The sequence below is a fragment of the Barbatula barbatula genome, assembly GCF_947034865.1.
Source record: "Barbatula barbatula genome assembly, chromosome: 11".
Taxonomy (NCBI): Eukaryota; Metazoa; Chordata; class Actinopteri; order Cypriniformes; family Nemacheilidae; genus Barbatula; species Barbatula barbatula.
Genome location: NC_136774.1, coordinates 2,544,888 through 2,564,786, shown reverse-complemented (window position 1 = coordinate 2,564,786; position 19,899 = coordinate 2,544,888). Strand labels below are relative to the sequence as shown.

The following is a 19,899-nucleotide window of genomic DNA, read 5'->3' as shown; positions in this document are numbered from 1 at the left end:
TATGTCATGGTATACAACACATACTTATCAAGACACAGCATACGGTCACAACGTAATATCTTGTCCTTGCCTTGACTTCTGAGTACTGTTAAAAAAAATAACAGCGGCCTCGTGCCTCTGGCCTAATCACAGCCACACTGATATAGAACACTATCACACTCCTACTCGAGCAATAATGCATTATTATTTATTTATTTGTTTGATGTAAACTAATAATGTTAAAAATAAAAGACTAGCAATTTTATGTTTTGCATTTATTTCCCCCTAACCATACCCAAATTACTTAAAACCCCTAAGCTTAACACAATACTGAATAGTTGAATATTTGTGTTTTTATATCATCGTAAGCAAAAATGCCTGTGGTATGTATGTCTGCATTTTGTTTTTGCTTTGTACAGTTCGATGTCTTTATTTCATTTTAAACATATTAATAGAATTGTGGTTGCCTAGGTAACTATTATGGGAGCCCAACCTATCCAGCCAGCCCTTCAGTAGGACAGTGATTACCCATGATGCTCTGTGTGACAGTTTCACTGGTTGCCAGAATTCTACGTCTAAGCACACCAAATTCCACAATTGCATGCACCATGCAGGAGTAGCACATGCAGATCTGCAGGAGGATGCAGTCATCACCACAGGCATGAATAACACTTTTACAGGTGTGTTTGTGGTTTTTATGGAATCTCATAGTGGAAATTGGTTTTCTTCGGTAAAGCATTGGTGTGTGTGTTTAACTTTGGCTGTACTTACATGATACATTTTATTTTTTACAAATTAGGTTGTCCACACCAGTAAAATTTGATAAATATGGTACAGCAAGGTGAGGTGTTTTTTTATGCAAAACCCAAAAGCGAGTTAGCATGTTAGCACTTCTGGGGCGTTTTTTCAAAGTCAATGGGTTTTTAATGGGTTTTTGGTTAAACGGCGAAAATAAGGTCTGTGGTTATCAAAGCCTCTTAATACTGTCACGTTGCTGAAAGTGACAACATCCTTTGGTGGGGACATTAAACATTGTCATCACGCATATACAGTAAAACTCACAAATAATGCGACATGGGAACACATCTCTAACAACATGGATGGACATTAATTCACAAAGTAACTACTAACCAGGGAACATGTTTTTAATACATTTTGAGTTGTCAGAGGTTTGTTGGTGTTGATGTTGATATCGATCTACCATAGTGTAGTCTGTTTATAGCCTTGTTTTAGCTTTATACTTCTGGTATTTGTACTAAGGGTTCAAAATGAGCAAATATTGTGTTAATTTGTAGTGATTATCTTGGTAGACAAAACATGTTAGTATCATAAACCTTTGTTATTCACAAAGTGTTTTTGCAATCTTGAAATGTAAATAAAAGTCTATAGGAAGAACATGGAATGTCTGTCTGTTTAGAGGAAGTACTTCATTGCTTGGGTGCAAATACCCCATTGAGGTCTTATGAATAACACTGTGTCCACATCGGATGCAAAGTGTGGCATTTACAAAAATCTACTGTTACTAATAGAATCTGTTGTGGCTTGTTGCTTATCGCCATCACAGCGGCAGTGGACACAAACTTAGCTAAAATATATTTACCTTTTCTAGTATGTCGTGACATCAAGTCGCATCTGGTGTGGAGTGACACTGTGTTACTTGAAAAAAAACAGACAGATGTACTTGACTAGGGTTCTGCGGGAGCAGGAAAGAGTACTCCTAATATATGTCATTACTGCATAGTGTAGTTATTTTGGCGTTTGCATTTGTCTGTGTGTGTTAATATATATTTTATAAGGCTGCTGTTGGTACATTTAATGCAGTCTATGAAGCAGCTGAGATTGTAGGTTTGAATAGATTGCAGTTGTTGCATTAGCATGCTACTTGTGTTCCCGCTTACTGAAGGCTGTCTGAATCAGAGTAATAGGCAACAGGCCAACACCACACAGACTTGGTTTAAAATCCAAATTTATGTGTCTATGGAAGTCTCTGTTCCGAAACCTAGTGAGCTGCCTACATTGCAATTTTAGATATCTTGTTTTCTGAGTTCTAAACATAGATTACCTGAATAAAAACAAAATCAACAATGTTTACATCAAGAAGCTGGTCTACAGACATCCCTAGTTGTCACTAAATGTTAAAAAGGAAGAATATATAATATTTTGCATTAAAAAAATCTAAAACCACCACCAAAATGTTGTATATTTTGTTCACTTTTATTCTTACACTATCCCAAATGTTTCCAAAATGTTTGAATCCAGAGAAATTTGCCATTCAAACCCAGGGCAATCTTGGAATAAAAAGGATAAATGGTATTGGTCTGAAAAAAGAAAGTCATGTACACCCAGCATAAAGTAGAGATATATAAAACTTTGTCATCCATGAACATGGTTTGTGAGTTCCATAGGATTGATCTCTATTGGCAGTGAAGGTAAAAACAACTCCCAACACTCCAACCTTAATTCTTCCAGACTTTGACTTAAGGTATATGGATCACAGAATAATTCAAAAGAAGGGGGCTCATAATCCCACCAAACACAAGAGTGTTTTATCGCGTTATGGTACAGAATATACACTTAATAAGTATTTTCCTGTTTGATTCATATACACATTAGGTTGCTGTCACCAGCATATTCCATATTGGGCTCAAAGTGCAGATATTATGCTTATGTGTGGTAAAATGTAAATAAAATGTACAAGGCAAACATTTGATCATTTGATTATTTCAGATGCAGCTGTTGAAGGTAGTTGTCTATGTAGACAGAAAGACTACTCGAGGAATTTATGTATTTGTTAACATCTTGGATTGTATTTGCCAAGAAACATAAATAGCCTTTGTTGTCATTTCCCACATCCTTTTTCTTAGCACATAGTTTTTTCCCCTCTCCTCTTTTGTGCACAGAAGACTCCAGTCGCCTGGACGCCCACAACGTGGTGAGAGAAAATGTCTCCGCCTATGTGCTGAGCAACATGGCTGCGTCCCCTACAGCCAATGCTAATAACCTCCCTGGGCCGCCTCCAGACGAAGAACCGCTTGGACAGCTGCCGGACAACTGGGAGATGGCCTATACAGAGAATGGAGAAATATACTTTATAGAGTAAGAAACATGTTACAGCCTACATGATACTGATAGTAGATCTATATTGGTAGCAGAAACAGCTGACCCATCAAAATTACAGTCTGCAGTGTAAGGGGTCATATGATTCAACGCCAAAGTTACGACGCTCAAAGTTCACTGTGAAGGCTCAAATATGTAGAAACCTTAAAGTCACCACGAAACGGAAGTTGCGATTGCCTTTGTTTCTGTATCGTGATGTGTCTCCGAGTTAAACGGCTTCTGAAATTAGAAAAAATGTAGGGCGGGGCTTTATTTTGCCCTTCCCTTTTTGATCGGTTCTACCTCTTTTGTGTTGCCGACCTCAGGTAGTGAATAGTTGTTGTTGAGAGGGGGAGAGGAGCTTAATGTTTTTGAGTAAAGAGTACAAGTGCAAATGAATAAAAAAATAACCGTGTGCCCAGATGAATCATTTATAAAAAACACTGCAACACTGTGTAAAGCACTTCGATTGCATGGAGACATTAAAAACGATGATCATGTCATTTATTTATTATTTTGAGCTTGTTCTACACTAACTATCACTAACCATGCTAATGTTCATTAAGATTATTGCCATGATTCTCCAAACACTACACATACATTACTAAAATAAATAAATAAAGACAACCCTTATATGATTGACAACAGCCACAAATCAGAAGGTCATAACTCAGTATGATGTTTTCCAACCATTCATTCTGATAAGCATGAGCAAAACTTTTTACAGTGGATGGGAAAGCATCTTGTATTGCTCCCACGTGACATAATGCCACCTTATACATGTACAAATATCTATATTAGAGCTGTCAATAGATTAACTTTTTAATCGCGATTAATCGCACCCATGCCCTTTTCAAGAATAGGGAAACATACACTATTTATTTTATTTAACATGTTTAATATAGTGCTGTCAATTGATAAAATAAACTAACAACACACAGCATTTATGTTTTTAAATATACTTTTCCATTCTAAAAATGTCACATTATATCTCCAAATGAATGTAGAAACAACACATTTCTTTGACAGCATCATTTTATGAACAAAAGCTAACATTCTAATATTGTTGGCTTTGTAACTGATGTCTTTATGAAATATATAATTTTTTATAATACTACTTTTATAATTCATTCAAGCATGAAAGGGAAGTTAATATTGGTGCGCTGTCTTACAGATTCTAGCCCATGTGTTCACATAAGCACATATCAATACAACATTTAAATCACGCCTAAATAGTTTAAAGGCCTTTATATGAATAAGAGCGTGATTATATAATGTAATGCTAAACAATGATGACAGAAAACGGATGTTGCGTTAATGGCATTCAATATTTTTGACGCATTATGGTGGATTCACACGTCACTCTGTGAACAGTGGAATCTGCGCCTAGTATCCAGCTTTAATCCTATGTGGCTGCAACTGCCGTTCACAAAAAGATAAAATATTTTATCTTCAGCTGCACCTGTCGCAAAGAGCTAACATTTTCCCATGTCTCCCATTCTAAATGGACTGGACAAACGCGACTAACCCGTGCGAATCCACCATTAATCTGAAAAAAATTATCGCATGTGTTAACATGTTAACATTTTACAGCCACAATATATATATCTAAAATGCTGTCTGATGGGAATTCGTACCTATTTTACGATTTGGCTCATTTGTGTGAATTAGTTCGATGTCATTTGTACATTTTATTATGATTCGACTTTGTTCCTGTGACGTTTGGGTTAGGGGTGGGGTCAGGGTGGCCCTTTATCTGTTGCTTTGACACCAATTGGCTTTTGCACATATGATATTAGGGTTTGGGCAAGTGGGGCCTTAGCTGCCTCTCAAAACATTAGATTACCTGCTTTTGTTTTCCCAAAAACAAAGTCATACAGATTTGCAATAATACTAGAATAGTCAGTTAAGATTTTTTGGTAAAATATTGCTTTACTTTAAATTGCTTTTTTTACAGCCACAATACAAAGACAACCTCATGGATAGACCCTCGATGTCAGGAGAAACAGTCGAAGCCACTGGAGGAGTGTGAAGATGATGGTAAGACCTTTTGGCCTGTCAATGTTAAGACGTGGGTCAGTTTCTGCATACTCATTAGCTTTGTTTAAAATGTTGTTTTGCTTCCACCACTTGATTCATCTACTTTACATAATTCATCTTTCTTTTCTTTGCCATTTCTTTAAGACATGTACTATACATACCACTCTCAAGAATGCATGTTTTCTACCTACGCTACGTGAAAATCCCCAATGAATATATTTGGATTTTCCAACAACACTAATTTAATTATGACGAATGCCCACCATCTTGCCCAACCTCCATTAAAGCTGTTTTGGCTTAATGCAAGCAAATATCTGCCGAAATAACAAAAGGGTTGCTTTTATAACAGCAAAGTAAAGCCACTGTGTTCAACTCTGTGATTTTTTAAATTGTTTAAATGTTAAAAAAATGATACATTTGAATATAACATTCAGCTAAATTGTAGCACAGATATGTCACAGAAATAGTTCATAATGTACTTCCACCAGAGAGAGAAAATAAATCTGCAACCTGTACTTGGTTCTGCCTGTTATTTATAAATACCAATGGTAACATTTCACAACACGCTTAAGTCACGACTCAGGAAAACAAGTTGTCTAATGTGTAGTGTGAGCCAGGGTCCTAACCAGAGCCGTGTACACGAAATGCTGATTCACCACCTAGGGAGCTGACTGAGACACCCCCATTGTGATTTTACAATTGTCACTTTTTACTGGCAAACACCAGTCAAACACCTCATATTTAAAATCTCTTTTCTTTCTGTCTTCATGTCTTTCTTGCTTCTTTTTGAGAAGAGGGTGTTCACACAGAAGAGCTAGACAACGATCTTGGTATGTTTCATATCTCACCTGTTCCAGTTTGTTTATTAAAGAAGGTCACTCTTGACACAACTATATGAGCATTAAAATTTGTGTGTGTGTCAAAGTCTGTAGTCACAGACGCTGTAAATCATAATACATGAGCCAGGCATGTGTAATATGTTATGTTGCTTGGAAATGGTAAACAGTTGTGAGCAGGTTTTTAAGGTATATTCCAGGGCTGGGTATCGATTCTGATGTTCCGATTCACAAGCTCTCGATTCGATTCTCGAATCGAGTCAATGATCATAGATTTTATACAAATCCTATAGATATTTCTAAATAGGCTGCATTCCTATGAACAGCTGCCTTTTATGTGAAGGTAATGTTCAATTCCGACAACACACCGCATCCGCCATGTTAATTAACGAATGAACGATTGTTGTAACATCCAAACGTTTTAAAAGGAAAAGTGACATCTTGTGGATAGTAGTAGTAATACCATTCACGTTAATGAATGTTCAGTGCTTGCGGCAATATGAAAGAAAAAATAGATTCACAGTTTTTGTGAATCGATATTGAATCCACCACATTTAAAAAAACTATTAATCGAATTGATTTGCCCTAGTATAATCCTTAGCTGAAATAATTGTTTATTGTGTAGACAATTTGGATTGCTTTAAACTTTGTTATATGGGGAGCATTATTGTAGGTAATATGCTCGTAACTGTGTCAGTCATTGTTGTACATCGTGTCCTTACCCAATGTACACATAGAGCACAAGTTTCCCTGCAACCTAAACATTTGTGGGAACACTTACTAAAAACAAATGACTGATACAGTACGTACAAACTATTTTTTATAACACTGTTTAAACATTTAAAGCGCATACCAAAGCACATTTTATAAGGGTGATCAGAGACGATACTAAAAACCAATGACAGCTATTTTTTATATCTCTCAATTGTCTCCTGTCCCCTGTCTGTGTCAGAACTGCCCCCTGGCTGGGAGAAGATTGAAGACCCAATGTATGGAGTATATTATGTTGAGTAAGTGTCAGAATCAAGTCATTCTTATCGATCTAGTCCGACGACAACATTTCTAACGACATGCATTTAATCTGTTTGATTGACTGTAATACATATGGTACTTACTTATTATCTAATTATTGTTTATTTATAGTAACATAATTCAAGACTGTAACATGACATGGAGATTATTGTTAAAATAATTAATACTGAATCATTATTTAATGATGTATTCAATATATAGCATTTGTCTAGGATAGGTTGTTGATGTTAAAGTATACAAATTACAATTGTCTTCTCAGTCATGTTAATCGTAAGACTCAGTATGAGAATCCATTGCTGGAGGCCCGACGTAAGAAACAACTTGAAACCCACCAGTCACCTGAAGGTGGGCGCTACATCAGAGGTGTGTACCATTTTTACTTTCTGTATACACTGGTTTCAGTTTTTATTCTATATGTGATGTTAACACAGCATTTAAAATTAAATAGTGTTTATAAATGAATAAATTAAGGTTTGGTTTACATCTTTGTAATTTATCATTGTATATAGACCTTTTTGCAAGATGTAAACAACACGCACTGCCAGAAGCGCACATATTTAATTAAGTCTTAAAGAATGTTCTGCCGTGTGTGTAGTGCAAAAAAGAAACAGGAAGTGCATCTGGCAAAATGACCTATATGTAACCTTTCAGTTGCGTTTACCACCAGACACGTATAATGGTTCTTAATTGTACAGTGATTGCCCTTTCCACAAAGTGTTGTATCTACAGCAATGTCTTCAAAACAATTGACAAAACATTTCTATGAAAGTCCTAAAAGGTAAAATTTTGGCTCCTATTTACCTCCATACTGCATTCCATACTTTTACACTTGGTCCTTATATGGTTCAAGTTATACTTAAAAGGGAAGGTCTTCCCACAGCAAAAATCCTACTCACTACAACTACAGTGACGCACTATTCCCCATTCATTCCCAATTTGTCCGGCCATTATCGCTAAATTTGTACTTTTCACTAGATTTAGCGACTCTAAATCAAGCAATAAGCAAGCGTACTCTCGGAAATTTTATAATTCCCTCTTCAACCCGGAAATAATTTATGGAACGTGCTCTATTATTATTAAAAGATACCTGTAATGTTTTAAGGCTACTAAATCATTGGTAACATTAATGTGGTGGGAGATATCCCACTTCCAAAAATACGATAATTAGCGTGTGACCTCATCCAGCGCCTTAGTTTCACAAATCCTAGCTTAAACACTGTATCACATAATTACAACCTATAGCTCAACTGACTCCATTTGCCAGTTGATTAAATTAACATTTAAATGTGTCGAAACTTCCTTCAGTTAAACAAGGACAAAACTGAAGTCATACTAACACATGACAACGACAAAAGGGAATCCCATTTTGGGGAATTTATATCCCTGTGGCTGCCGTCAAAGGACTGCTTATAGCTGTGTGTAAGCATATTATCAAGTTATAAACAGATCTTAATCGAGCATTTAAATTTACTTCAGTTTTTACTACTGTTTTTCACTTTTAATAACTTGAAATTCTTGCATTTCTTGTGAAATATTTGCATGGTCGTTTCTAAATATGTAAATGTTTATTTTAAAGACGCGCTCTGTTTATTATTCAAATAGATTTCCGTTATGCTGCCTTCTCTAAGCTGCCCACGTTCACAAACGCTTCCTCTGAAGTCATTGCCCGATTAGGCAGCGAGGCAACAAGTCAGAGGTCTAAGCCTTTGCACAGAGCCACAGAGAACATGCATAAACACAGCTACTGGTGCAGCTTTTATTATAGCAAAAAACTATGCCCTCAGCTGCTATTTGTAACCACAACATTGCACTTTTTTTATGTAGATGTAGACAAATCTCAAAATAACTACAAGGTCAAATTGATGACAGTGATTATCTGTTTAAAACAACAGTAGACCTAAACCACATGGCCCTTTTTATTCCACCTCAACAATGACATCTAGATGGCAAGTTTTTATGTCCAGAAACATAAAATATGACTTTTTTATTGTCACATTCTTAGTACAATGAAGCATGTACAGCTTGTAGACAAGTAAAGCATCACAGCAAGTTTTTTTTATTTTGTTAGAATGGATTGAGGAGCACTCATCTGCTGGAGCTGTGATTGGCTCTTATGTGCCAAGTCACCTGGAAACATACAGAGACCCTCAGATGAGCCAACCCGCTCCAGCCCAGGGCGCCAAGCGTGAGAATTTATAAATTGTCCTTTCACAGAAATATTCTATATTTATTTAATAAATACTTTTAATGATACTATTTAATAACTATTTAGTAAAATAGTAATTAATTATGATTCATAACAAAATGTGTGTGTGTCATGATTCCAACATTGTGGGCACACAGTAATGATGAGTATTTTAAATGCAAAAGCTTAGGGGTAGGTTGACGGAATAAAATATACAGTTTGTACAATATAAAATCCATCATGTCTATGGAAGGTAAAAAGTTATGGGTGTGTTTGTGTTTTCAGGAAGTAAACCATTCTTCACCCGTAATCCAGCTGAACTGAAAGGGACATTCATGAGTACTAAATTGCTGAAAAGCAGGCGTGGCTTTGGCTTTACAGTAGTAGGAGGAGATGAACCAGATGAGTTTTTACAGATCAAAAGTCTTGTGCTAGATGGACCTGCTGCTGAGGATGGCAAAATGGAAACAGGTTAGTATATTCTCCAAGTGGCAACCTTCTGATCTCTCTCGCACGGTTTAAGCACGGAAGTGACTTAAACTGCAATTCATCCGCCATACACTGGCTACAAAAGAGAGCAGAATCTCATTGAGCCCCATGTTAAAACTTTACAGCACAAAAAATTATTTTAGCCTATCTAACAAATTTTACCCTCCATGAAAACTGTGAGGGGGCAGATTTTTTTTATAACTCACCTATTTTTCTTATATTAAGCCTTAAAATTCAGCAAATTAGGTTTGATAAGTGGTTTTCGGCAACCATGTCCCGCCTCTTTGCCCATTTTCGATAATCTGGGAGTGAGGGGCTGCTAAAATGGTTGCGGCAGGCTCCGCCCACTTTAAGCTTCAAAACAGCTCCTCAGAAACCTACTGGTGACGTCACAGACACCACGTGTCATGATTCTGCCTTCTCATGTCTTGATTTCCTAGTCTAGTGGTAGGATCATGACAGGGCCACGTGTTTTGTGTGGAGAAAAACTGATTATTGTCAGTCATGACATAATATGCGTTCTCTCTGGTCTCGTCTCTGGCCCGCCCCTCTCGTTTCCTCGTTAGCTTCCCGTGAGTGTTTCATTACACTCACCTGTACCTTGTTAATAATCCTTTGTTAGTTTCCCTACTTAATGCCCTCATGTCTATTGTTTTGTGCTAGTTCGTTGTACCGGTGTCCTGGCCCGTGTGCTAATTTCGTTGTTCTTGTGCAAACTGCCTTGGAGGGATGCCTTGTTCCATGTTAATTGTGCCATGCGTTTAGTCTTGCCTTGTCTTCCCTTGCCGTCACCTACCCCTGCCCTTTTACCTTGTGTGAAGTTGTGTCACTTTTTCCTCTATAAGTGGGAAACTACAGTTTTCACAACTAGCACCTAATCTGATAATATGTGATAATATAAGCAGGAAACACAACACACAGTGTGGTTGTCTGGAAAACCGCCCCTAACTGACCATTTTTGTGTCTTTCAGGTGATGTTATTGTCAGTGTGAATGACACAATAGTGTTGGGATACACTCATGCCCAGGTGGTGAAGATTTTTCAGTCAATTCCAATCGGCTCTATGGTCCAGCTGGAGCTGTGCCGCGGCTACCCTCTGCCCTTTGACCCTAATGACCCCAACACCAGCCTGGTCACCTCTGTGGCCATTGTTGATAAAGAACCAATTATAGTCAATGGTCAGGAGGGATTTGATCCCATCCCTGGCATGGCTATTCAGATGGCAACTGGTGCCAGTGCCATTGGCATGACCTCCAGTGAACCTACCGCTTACAGCATTGGGTCAGAAGGCGCTCTGTTAGTTACAGGTGATAGCTGCCTCAATTATGGTAACGATGTAGTGACTCTGGCATCGTCTATAGCTACACAACCTGAACTGATCACAGTTCACATTGAAAAGGGGGATAAAGGCTTTGGATTTACAATTGCTGATAGTCTTACTGGTGAGGGACAAAAGGTCAAGCAGATCGTGGATTACCCGCGATGCCGAGGGCTAAAGGAAGGAGACATCCTTGTAGACGTGAACAAAAGGAACGTTCAGGGCATGAGTCACAACCAGGTGGTGGATTTTCTCAGCAAATTCGGACAAGGAGGTGAAGTTACCATGCTGGTGCAAAGAGGTAAGCAGTTGTGTTTTTAATAAGACTGCAATGGTACACAAAAGGCACATTTTTGTGAATTTAATGTCCAACAACAAGTTTTCGAACATACACAGTGTAAAAACACTTTCATTTTCTAATATTAGGCAGTTATTGTTACCTTTCTTGTTGACTTACTCTCAAATGATTAGTTCAGCGATTTGTCTGTCTAATCCCCTCCTTTCTGTCAGCCCACTCTGATCTGATTGATCAGATGCTCTAGTCTGCTTTGATTGGTCTACCGCGTGCAGTGTCACAAATGGACCGTAGGCGGCCATTACACAGAGTGACGGAAATCCGACCCGGAACTGAAATTAGAACGGCAGACGACACGTTTTCACGATTCCGTTTTTCCCAAGCCAATAACTTTGCAATTTGTTCACTTTTGGCTTTACAACTTGGTAGACTGCTCACATTCACACACAGCAACATTACTGCATGAAATTTTATTTTAAGGACATTGTAAAAGTTACTCTTTAAACTTCAGAACTGGGGCTGTCACAATATCAGATTTGTTCTTATCATATCATCCTGGAGACTTGCTGTCCTGCCTGTATCCTCCTCCTTTGACCTCCTATTGACCTGGGTCACGGTTTCCAAATGTCACCATTCACCTCACCAGCATCTAGTGAGGGGGTGGTATAACAAGAAGGTGGCAGAGGCGGCAAGCCTCCCCGCAAATGAGATGACTCATGAAGAGCCTGAAGTCTCTCTGATGCCCAGACACTGTTAGGACCAAATGTGTTTATATCGAAGAATAGTACACAAGGGGAAAACCATCTGTACCAGCTTCCTCTGATAGCAAAATACCAAAAGAGTTGGAGGACAGAAACTAAAAAATGTTCAGATGTTAATACTGTAGTGTGAGGGTGATGATTATTCTGTCTGTATATCGCTCTCTCACACACAGGAGTCCTACAGCCCAAAAGAAGTCCCAAAGTGATGGTAAGACAACTTTTTCTGCCTCTCTGATCACCACACTTCCGTTTTCTAGTCACCCCTGTAGGGATCTTATGTTGTGTGCTTTTATATCAGTTTTTGTTCCCGTTTTTCTCTTGCTTTTTCATTTGTAAATTATTCAGAATGTTACATTACATTAGATTATTATACTGTATGTCGTGTGAAAGTTCTCAAACTACTTGAAAATATTGAAATAGTAAAGCTACTCTACAAAAAAATATCAAAAATACCTATATATAGCGTTAGTTCTAGCAGATGACATCCTTCATCCCCAGCTCCTCCATATTTGACTGCACATATCTGGTCATTGTGTATGGATTCTTTTTCGATAGTCAAGTCACGTAAATGTTATTTTTATATTTTAATGTACAAAACACAAAACATGTGAAGATCTAAAAAAACTCCACGAAATACACATAGAATAAATATATATGACCTTAAAAGTGAGAGCCCAAAAGTGGCACACGGTGGCAAGGAACCAACTGGATGTTGCTGTGTCCCTTCTAGCCACAATAAAAAATATTTCCAGTTTAAAAAATTGAATTGTAGTACTAACTGTTCATTTTAGCCACCAAAAAGTGATTTCTGTTGAAGAAAATAACGTCCTTTTCTGTTAACGTTGAGCGTTGCAATTTGGAAGATTTCATTTATGCTCAAACAGCTATACTACTCACTAACTTAACTGAAATTCCATCAGACCTCCCTTTTAAATTTTACTTTTAAGCTATTGTATAGTGCAAAAAGAATATGGATCAATTATCATACTAAATGGTATCTTCACATTAAATCATGTCATCTCTCTGTTTCAGCAGTTGGAAAGGAAAGACAGTCAGGGAAGCTCTCAGCACAGCGTGTGCAGTCGTCGCAGTGCTCACACAGACTCACCTGGCCACCCGGTGGCTATCATGTCCACTGAGATGCGGATAGCTCCTCCACCCGTTCCTCCACCCCCAAACCAGCCACTACCTGTGCTGCCCCCCTTTGACCCCCCAGCAGCCAATGGGATGCTCCAGAAAAAGCCAGACCCTTTCAAAATCTGGGCTCAGTCCAGGACCATGTATGAGAGTCGCAGTAAGTACTGACCTTATTCAGCCATGAGTACATTTATTTGCTGTGACAAGTAGTTGCAACGCAATTGTAATCTTAATTCTAAGCGCTAAAACTAGTCCATATGACATCAGGTGGGTCTTTTGAAGCAACACTATTTGAGCAAACATTTATATTATGTAAGGGGCGTTAGAATTTAACCAAGAAAACTTTAATCTATATATAGTATTACGCTGACAAATTACAAATATTACGGGAAATTACAAATATTTATTTGTCAAATATGACCAGTTGATCTGGCAAACTACTACTACTCAGCTATTGGTGTTGGTTTAACTCCATGTCCTAACCAGATGCTTTGAGTGATACAACCATCATGTATCGCAGTCAATGCTTATTGACTACAAACAATAACACGGAAGTAAAGGACCGGCAGCCACCTCACGGTTGACTGCCAGCCCCAAGAACATAAACACAAACTTAACAAATGTCCTGGCCTGGTCCTCTCGTCAACAGTCCTGCGCTCATCCTCTTAAGCTCCCGATCTCCTCTGTAAGATATGCGGGACCGGTGTGCCCCGCCTTACGGCTCTCGTCCCGCCTTCATCACCATAATGACTGTAATGTAAAGTGCTGCCTATTAATGGGACATGTACGCTATAGTTTGGCTTCTGGAGGGAGGATGACGCTAGTATCGTTTTAGTACGTGACCATGTGCAAGCGGGCCAGTCTGATGCCAGATTGTCCCTTGTGTCTTGATAGCATACAAAATGCCAATTCCCAGTCTGGTCTCTTAAGTGGTTCATGCTGAGTAACAGGGTAGGTCCAAATCTTTTAAATGCGCTGTGTACCACCTTCTGACCGGAGCAGACCAGTTAAATATGCATGCTAAGCATTAATGATGAACAATATGCTGTTCCCCTGCTGAGAGTCAGCGTGAGATGTGATTGGGCCAAGAAGCTGTGGTTTGATCTGCTGTGGTTGATATTCCATATACAAATCAAGAATTAAGATAAATAAACAGTATTTTCTGTCAAATAAATGTACTGTACTTGGCTAGCTGATAATCAGTATTAACCATTTATTGTTAGTACGAATGGGCAATTATGGTACAGTATATACCATATGGAATATACAATTTGACGGAAATGCATCAAACGGTAGAGATGTTGCTACCTTTATATCATGGAAGATATTATTGTCACTGGTTCAGACTTTTTTATTTGTATTTGTTAGACTAGTAGAGAAACATGGAGAAATGTAAGGAACATGCTTTTGATTGTTTGGTTTGTGTTCAAGTTTACAATTCAAAGAGAAATGTATCAAATGAAGTACATTACCATGTAGCACTGTTTACCACATACAGTATACTGTACTGTAACCGCTCTAAAAGTAATCAATGTTTCAATGTTTCTAATATATATTCCTAGTATATAGCACCTTTTATACCTGGATTGTGGCAATTCCAGTCCAGTGACTGGTAAATTTAAACAAAAACAAACCTAAGGAATGACAAACAGTAACATTACTCATTTTTGGGCTGATCCCAAAATACACGTAAAACATTTGTATTGTAGATTCAATATTTTTTTGCACCATTCCAGATCTGCAAACATTGCATCTTTTTGTTATTTTGACCAGTTTATTGCAAATAAGGGCAAATAATACTTTGGAATTTGGGATAAATGTTGTCACTAATTTGCAAAACGAACAAAAAATGACCATATTAATTGAACTCATAACTAGAAATCGTGAATGCAGATAAACTGTAAATAGGTTTGAACATTTTTCTGTGACTGTATATATGTATATGATCATACAACCGAGGCATCTTTGGCTGTTAATCACTATAATAAATAGTTTGTTTTACTTTAGTGCCAGATTCTCAAGAACAGGATGTTTTTCTGTGGAGGAAAGACACAGGCTATGGTTTTAGGATCCTAGGGGGAAACGAACCTGGAGAACCTGTAAGTCTGATAACACACACAAATCCTTCTAACAAACATATTAAAATAACACTTTTAGGTTTAGTACGTGCAATAAATTAATGTGTTTAGTTATAGTTGTATCTTTTGTTTAGTTTGCCTGCAGTGCTGTTTAATACAGGAGAAATAGAAAAACTGAATGCTCCATAGACACACATACGTTTTCTTGAAATTCATTAATTTTTCTTAATTTTAATAAGGATTTTTAATTTAGGATTTTATATGGAATGTATGATTTATGCTTGCAATGGCAAACAGTTAATAATTTGTAGTTTTTATGGCTTTCAATGAGGACATTTTTCTCCAAATTGATCTGATAGTAACAATTGTGTGTACCTTTTGCTAAATGTATGATGTTTACACAAACACAGCCAAAACGACAAAGAAAACTAAATTGAAATGGACAAAAATGTCCAAAACAGCACACGAGGGTTAAACATATTTGATTGTTTGGGCATGAACATGAAAAAAAATATATAAAACATATACAAACATAAACCGTTTAATGGTCTATTCCACAATTCAGCGACCAGTTCAAAGTCATTGTAAAGTGTTTCAGAAATGCATTTCTAGTATTTATAATATGTTTAGAAACAATTTTCTGAATCACCTTTACACAGACTTTAGGGGCCTGGATGATGCACTTATACTATTTATATGATCAAAAAGCAGTTACACTCATGCTCAACTATAAAGAAGGACTTATTCTACACTTGATAACTGCAAAAAGTCGGATTTTAAAAAAAGTGTTTCTATTCTTTGAAGCTTTATATTATGACATTGTAAATGTATTGTTTTTATTATTACTGCAATTGCAACACTTTATGCTGAAATGGTTCATGTTTAATTTTCATCCTCCAGATCTACATAGGGCATATAGTTAAGTATGGGGCAGCAGATGAGGATGGCCGTCTGCGGTCTGGCGATGAACTTATCTGTGTGGATGGCACTGCTGTGGTGGGCAAATCTCACCAACTGGTGGTTCAACTCATGCAACAAGCAGCTAAACAAGGCCATGTCAACCTTACTGTTCGACGCAAGACTGGTTATGGAGGTAAACCATTACTTTTTTTCTATTTTGTTTATTTTTAAATGTATTTCATTATTTATGAGTCGTTGTCGCATAATAGTAGTATATCCCCTATACCTTTTTTATCTCTTCTCACACTAGATGCTATTTATACGGGCCATTTGGGTAAACAACAATACATTTAATAGGCACAATGTACTCAAGTCGATTCAAAATACAAATTTAACCACAGTGGTCATTTGTGAAAGTGGATATTGTGAAATATTTTAACTAAATGTATTAATTTAAAAATAATAAATGTTGTATTTTTGTGTAATATTACTGAATAAATGGATACATTTGATTATTGGTTAAGTAATTCAATTAACAATTAAATAATTGCCAAATATAATAATTGATCTTATCTTATCAATCTTATTGCCTATATGAAATGTTTAGATCTGGCCGAGAAAACATCGGCATCTAAATAAATCGATAATGAATGCTAATTTGTTCCCCTTGTAGCTAACACGAGCAGGTGACCTTAAATCTGTAATCCCTAACCTTAACTATTCTAATTATAACTTCATAAAACATTTTTACTTGAAAGATTTTATGTTAAGCTTAAAAAACCGAAATAATAAGATGAATAATAACGTTTGATTTTTAACCTAAATTCAAACCACAATTCCAAAATGTTGAGTGCAGACTGAAAATACTCATGTCATTTTGGGCCTAAGTACCTAAATTGAAATCAAAATAAGAGTTTTATACACACAGGGTTTAAGGGTGAGGTTGATATACCACCATCGCCCACATCATCTCACCACAGCAGCACTCAGGCGCCGTCACTCACAGAGGAGAAAAGGACACCGCAGGGCAGCCAGAATTCACTCAACACCGTTAGCTCGGGATCTGGAAGCACTAGTGGCATTGGCAGTGGAGGGGGAGGTGGCAGTGGAAGCACCGTAGTGGCCATGGCTCCCACCACTCTACAGCCCTATGATGTTGAGATTAAGCGTGGCGAGAATGAAGGTTTTGGCTTCGTCATTGTGTCGTCTGTGTCACGGGCTGATCCAGGGACTACGCTTGGTAAGACTTTCAGTGTTTTTTCAGTACGGGCAAAAAAGCCAGAAACTTGAATGTTTGGCCGATGATTTGCAAGGCCAGTAAAAAAAGTCAACACTAAAGGGGAGAGTTAAAAATGTATGTTCAAAAATAATGTATTTGTTTTATTCATATACATACACAGTTTAACTTAAAGGGTAACTCCAGCCAAAAATAAAAATTCTGTCGTGACATAACACGGTTGAACACAAAAAGAGATATTTTTGGAATAATGTGAGCAACCAACAGTTCTGAAGCACCATCGACTGCCATATTAGGAAAACACTTATTAATTTTTGGGTTCTGTTGAACACAAAAGAAGATATTTTGAGGAATGTAGGAAAACAAACCGTTCTGGGGCACTTTTGACTACCATTTTATTTCCCCTACTATGGCAGTCAATGGTGCTTCAGAACTGTTGGTTGCTCACATTATTCCAAAATATCTCTCTCTGTTTTCAACCAAACAAAGAAATGTACACAGAGGGTGAGTAATTCATGACAGAATTCTTGGGTGGAGTATAAACTTTTCAGTTTAAAGTTAAACCTTGGGGAAGCTTCATAAAACAGGACACGGCAATGCCTAGAGGAATAATAATTCAAGTTTTGTTTGTTCAATATACAGTATAATATTATAACAATGAGATGTATTTCATTATTCTGTAATACTCTTTTATTCCCAAAAGCACATTTTCTATGGCTGAATACAGACCTAGAAGATTTTTCATTTTTCATTACAACTTATTCTCGGCCTTACACTTCAATAGCTGAGCGAATAATGGTTAAACTTCAGTTTCATATTCAGGAATTGTATTTTTTATTTCATTCATATTTGGCAGGTTTGTTGCTTGCTGTTATTTGAAATGAAGGTCTTTCATACCATCATACTCTTTAACTCTGCCAACTCTGTACGTTTGGGCTTATGTTTATCATTTCATCTTTCTTTATCTCACAATTCTGTCTCTTTGTGGATCTTTTCTTGCTCTGATGTATGATACACATGCACACGCCTGTGATCATTCAGCCGGAAACACATGTGTGGCCATGCCTCATAAAATAGGTCGCATCATTGACAGCAGTCCTGCGGACCGCTGTGGAAAGCTGAAGGTGGGTGATCGTATCCTGGCAGTCAACAGCTGCTCCATCACCAACAAATCCCACTCAGACATTGTGAATCTGATCAAAGAGGCCGGCAACACTGTTATGTTGCGCATCATACCTGGAGACGGTGAGTTAGTTGGTTTGTTAAACATTTAAAGTGAACAGAGCACTGTCTTGACCATGTATGGAAGTTGTATGAAATACTTTTTTTATTGTGTTATATTGTCTCATAAGTAATCGTAACAACAGTTGCAATACATTAGAATGCATACCTATTTGTGACTATATTAATAGTTATGAATGAATAGTTTCTATGTGTTCTTCCACACGAATCACATTTGACCTCAAGTTTAATGTTTAATAGCCGCTGTGTAATATGAGAGTTATTCTTTATAGTTATATTATTAATATTTATTATGTTACTTAAAGCCAACAAAGACCACCCATGAGATAAACTGGGACCAAGATGCATAACACTTTAAATACATTGTGGCTATGGTAACTGGGGAGTTTATAATGTGGTATATCACCTTATTCTTTACAAATAGGTAGTTATTAAAATGTATTGTGAATGTTGTTATTATAATTTATGACACGGCTCATTTGAATACTTGATTCTGATTGGCCAGTCATGACATTCCATTCTTTTCAAACAACAACCCTTCAAAACGAATAACACCTTGTATCCCGGATTCTGGAAATCATTTTGAGAGAGGCGGTTTAATATTATACAAAAATTTGTTATAAATATGTATTTTATAAAGATATATTATATTAGATTTACAAATGGTTAAACCAATTTGCATGTTCCTAACGTTTGAACGTCGTTTCTTACTTAAAAACCGAAACGTATAATTGATTTAAGGGGGCAATCTGATTTACGGTCCAAATTTCGGTTTCTTTGCAGCTCCAAATGGCTAAACGCAACACCAGCGGATGAATTTGGGTGTGTTCTAGCGAAACGATTAGTTATTTTCTAAAAAATTATACTTTTAACCCCAAATACATGGCTTGTACCCGTTCACGACTTCCCGTAATAAGTAATCACATTGGAAAGGTCACGTGTCTGACATAAGCGGATGTACCGACCCATCGTTTACGAGTGGTAAGTAGGAAGACCGTTCAGTTGTTGCTGAATGTTTCGCGAAACATGTTATGTTTTTGAGCTAGATCATTGTTTAAAATGGTCCGTTCCAGTGCTCATCCGGGATGCATAAATGTCAGACGCGTGACCTTTCCAACGTGATTATGTATTGCGGTGTCATGTTTAACCATTTAAAGTTGCAAAGAAACGGAAATTTGGACCTTAAATCAGGTTGCCCCCCATTAAATCCATTAAATGGAGGCAGATCCGGAAACTATTATAAATATCTACAGCGGTTTTCAAAAATCTCTTAT

At 37.2% G+C, this 19,899-nt stretch overlaps 1 protein-coding gene across 1 annotated transcript in view; it reads left to right on the top strand.

Moving 5' to 3' along the window:
- The first annotated feature begins 459 nt into the window (after positions 1–459).
- Positions 460–19,899, top strand: part of magi1a (membrane associated guanylate kinase, WW and PDZ domain containing 1a) — a 29,589-nt gene continuing 10,149 nt past the window's right edge. The window contains exons 1-15 of the mRNA XM_079467687.1: positions 460–659; positions 2,880–3,075; positions 5,033–5,115; positions 5,910–5,945; positions 6,904–6,961; positions 7,243–7,346; positions 9,052–9,168; positions 9,454–9,639; positions 10,629–11,276; positions 12,205–12,239; positions 13,064–13,325; positions 15,176–15,267; positions 16,147–16,339; positions 17,075–17,386; positions 18,425–18,628. Of these exons, the coding sequence (XP_079323813.1) occupies positions 581–659; positions 2,880–3,075; positions 5,033–5,115; positions 5,910–5,945; positions 6,904–6,961; positions 7,243–7,346; positions 9,052–9,168; positions 9,454–9,639; positions 10,629–11,276; positions 12,205–12,239; positions 13,064–13,325; positions 15,176–15,267; positions 16,147–16,339; positions 17,075–17,386; positions 18,425–18,628 (2,605 nt within the window). The 5' untranslated portion in view covers positions 460–580. The remainder of the gene's footprint in view (positions 660–2,879; positions 3,076–5,032; positions 5,116–5,909; positions 5,946–6,903; positions 6,962–7,242; positions 7,347–9,051; positions 9,169–9,453; positions 9,640–10,628; positions 11,277–12,204; positions 12,240–13,063; positions 13,326–15,175; positions 15,268–16,146; positions 16,340–17,074; positions 17,387–18,424; positions 18,629–19,899) is intronic.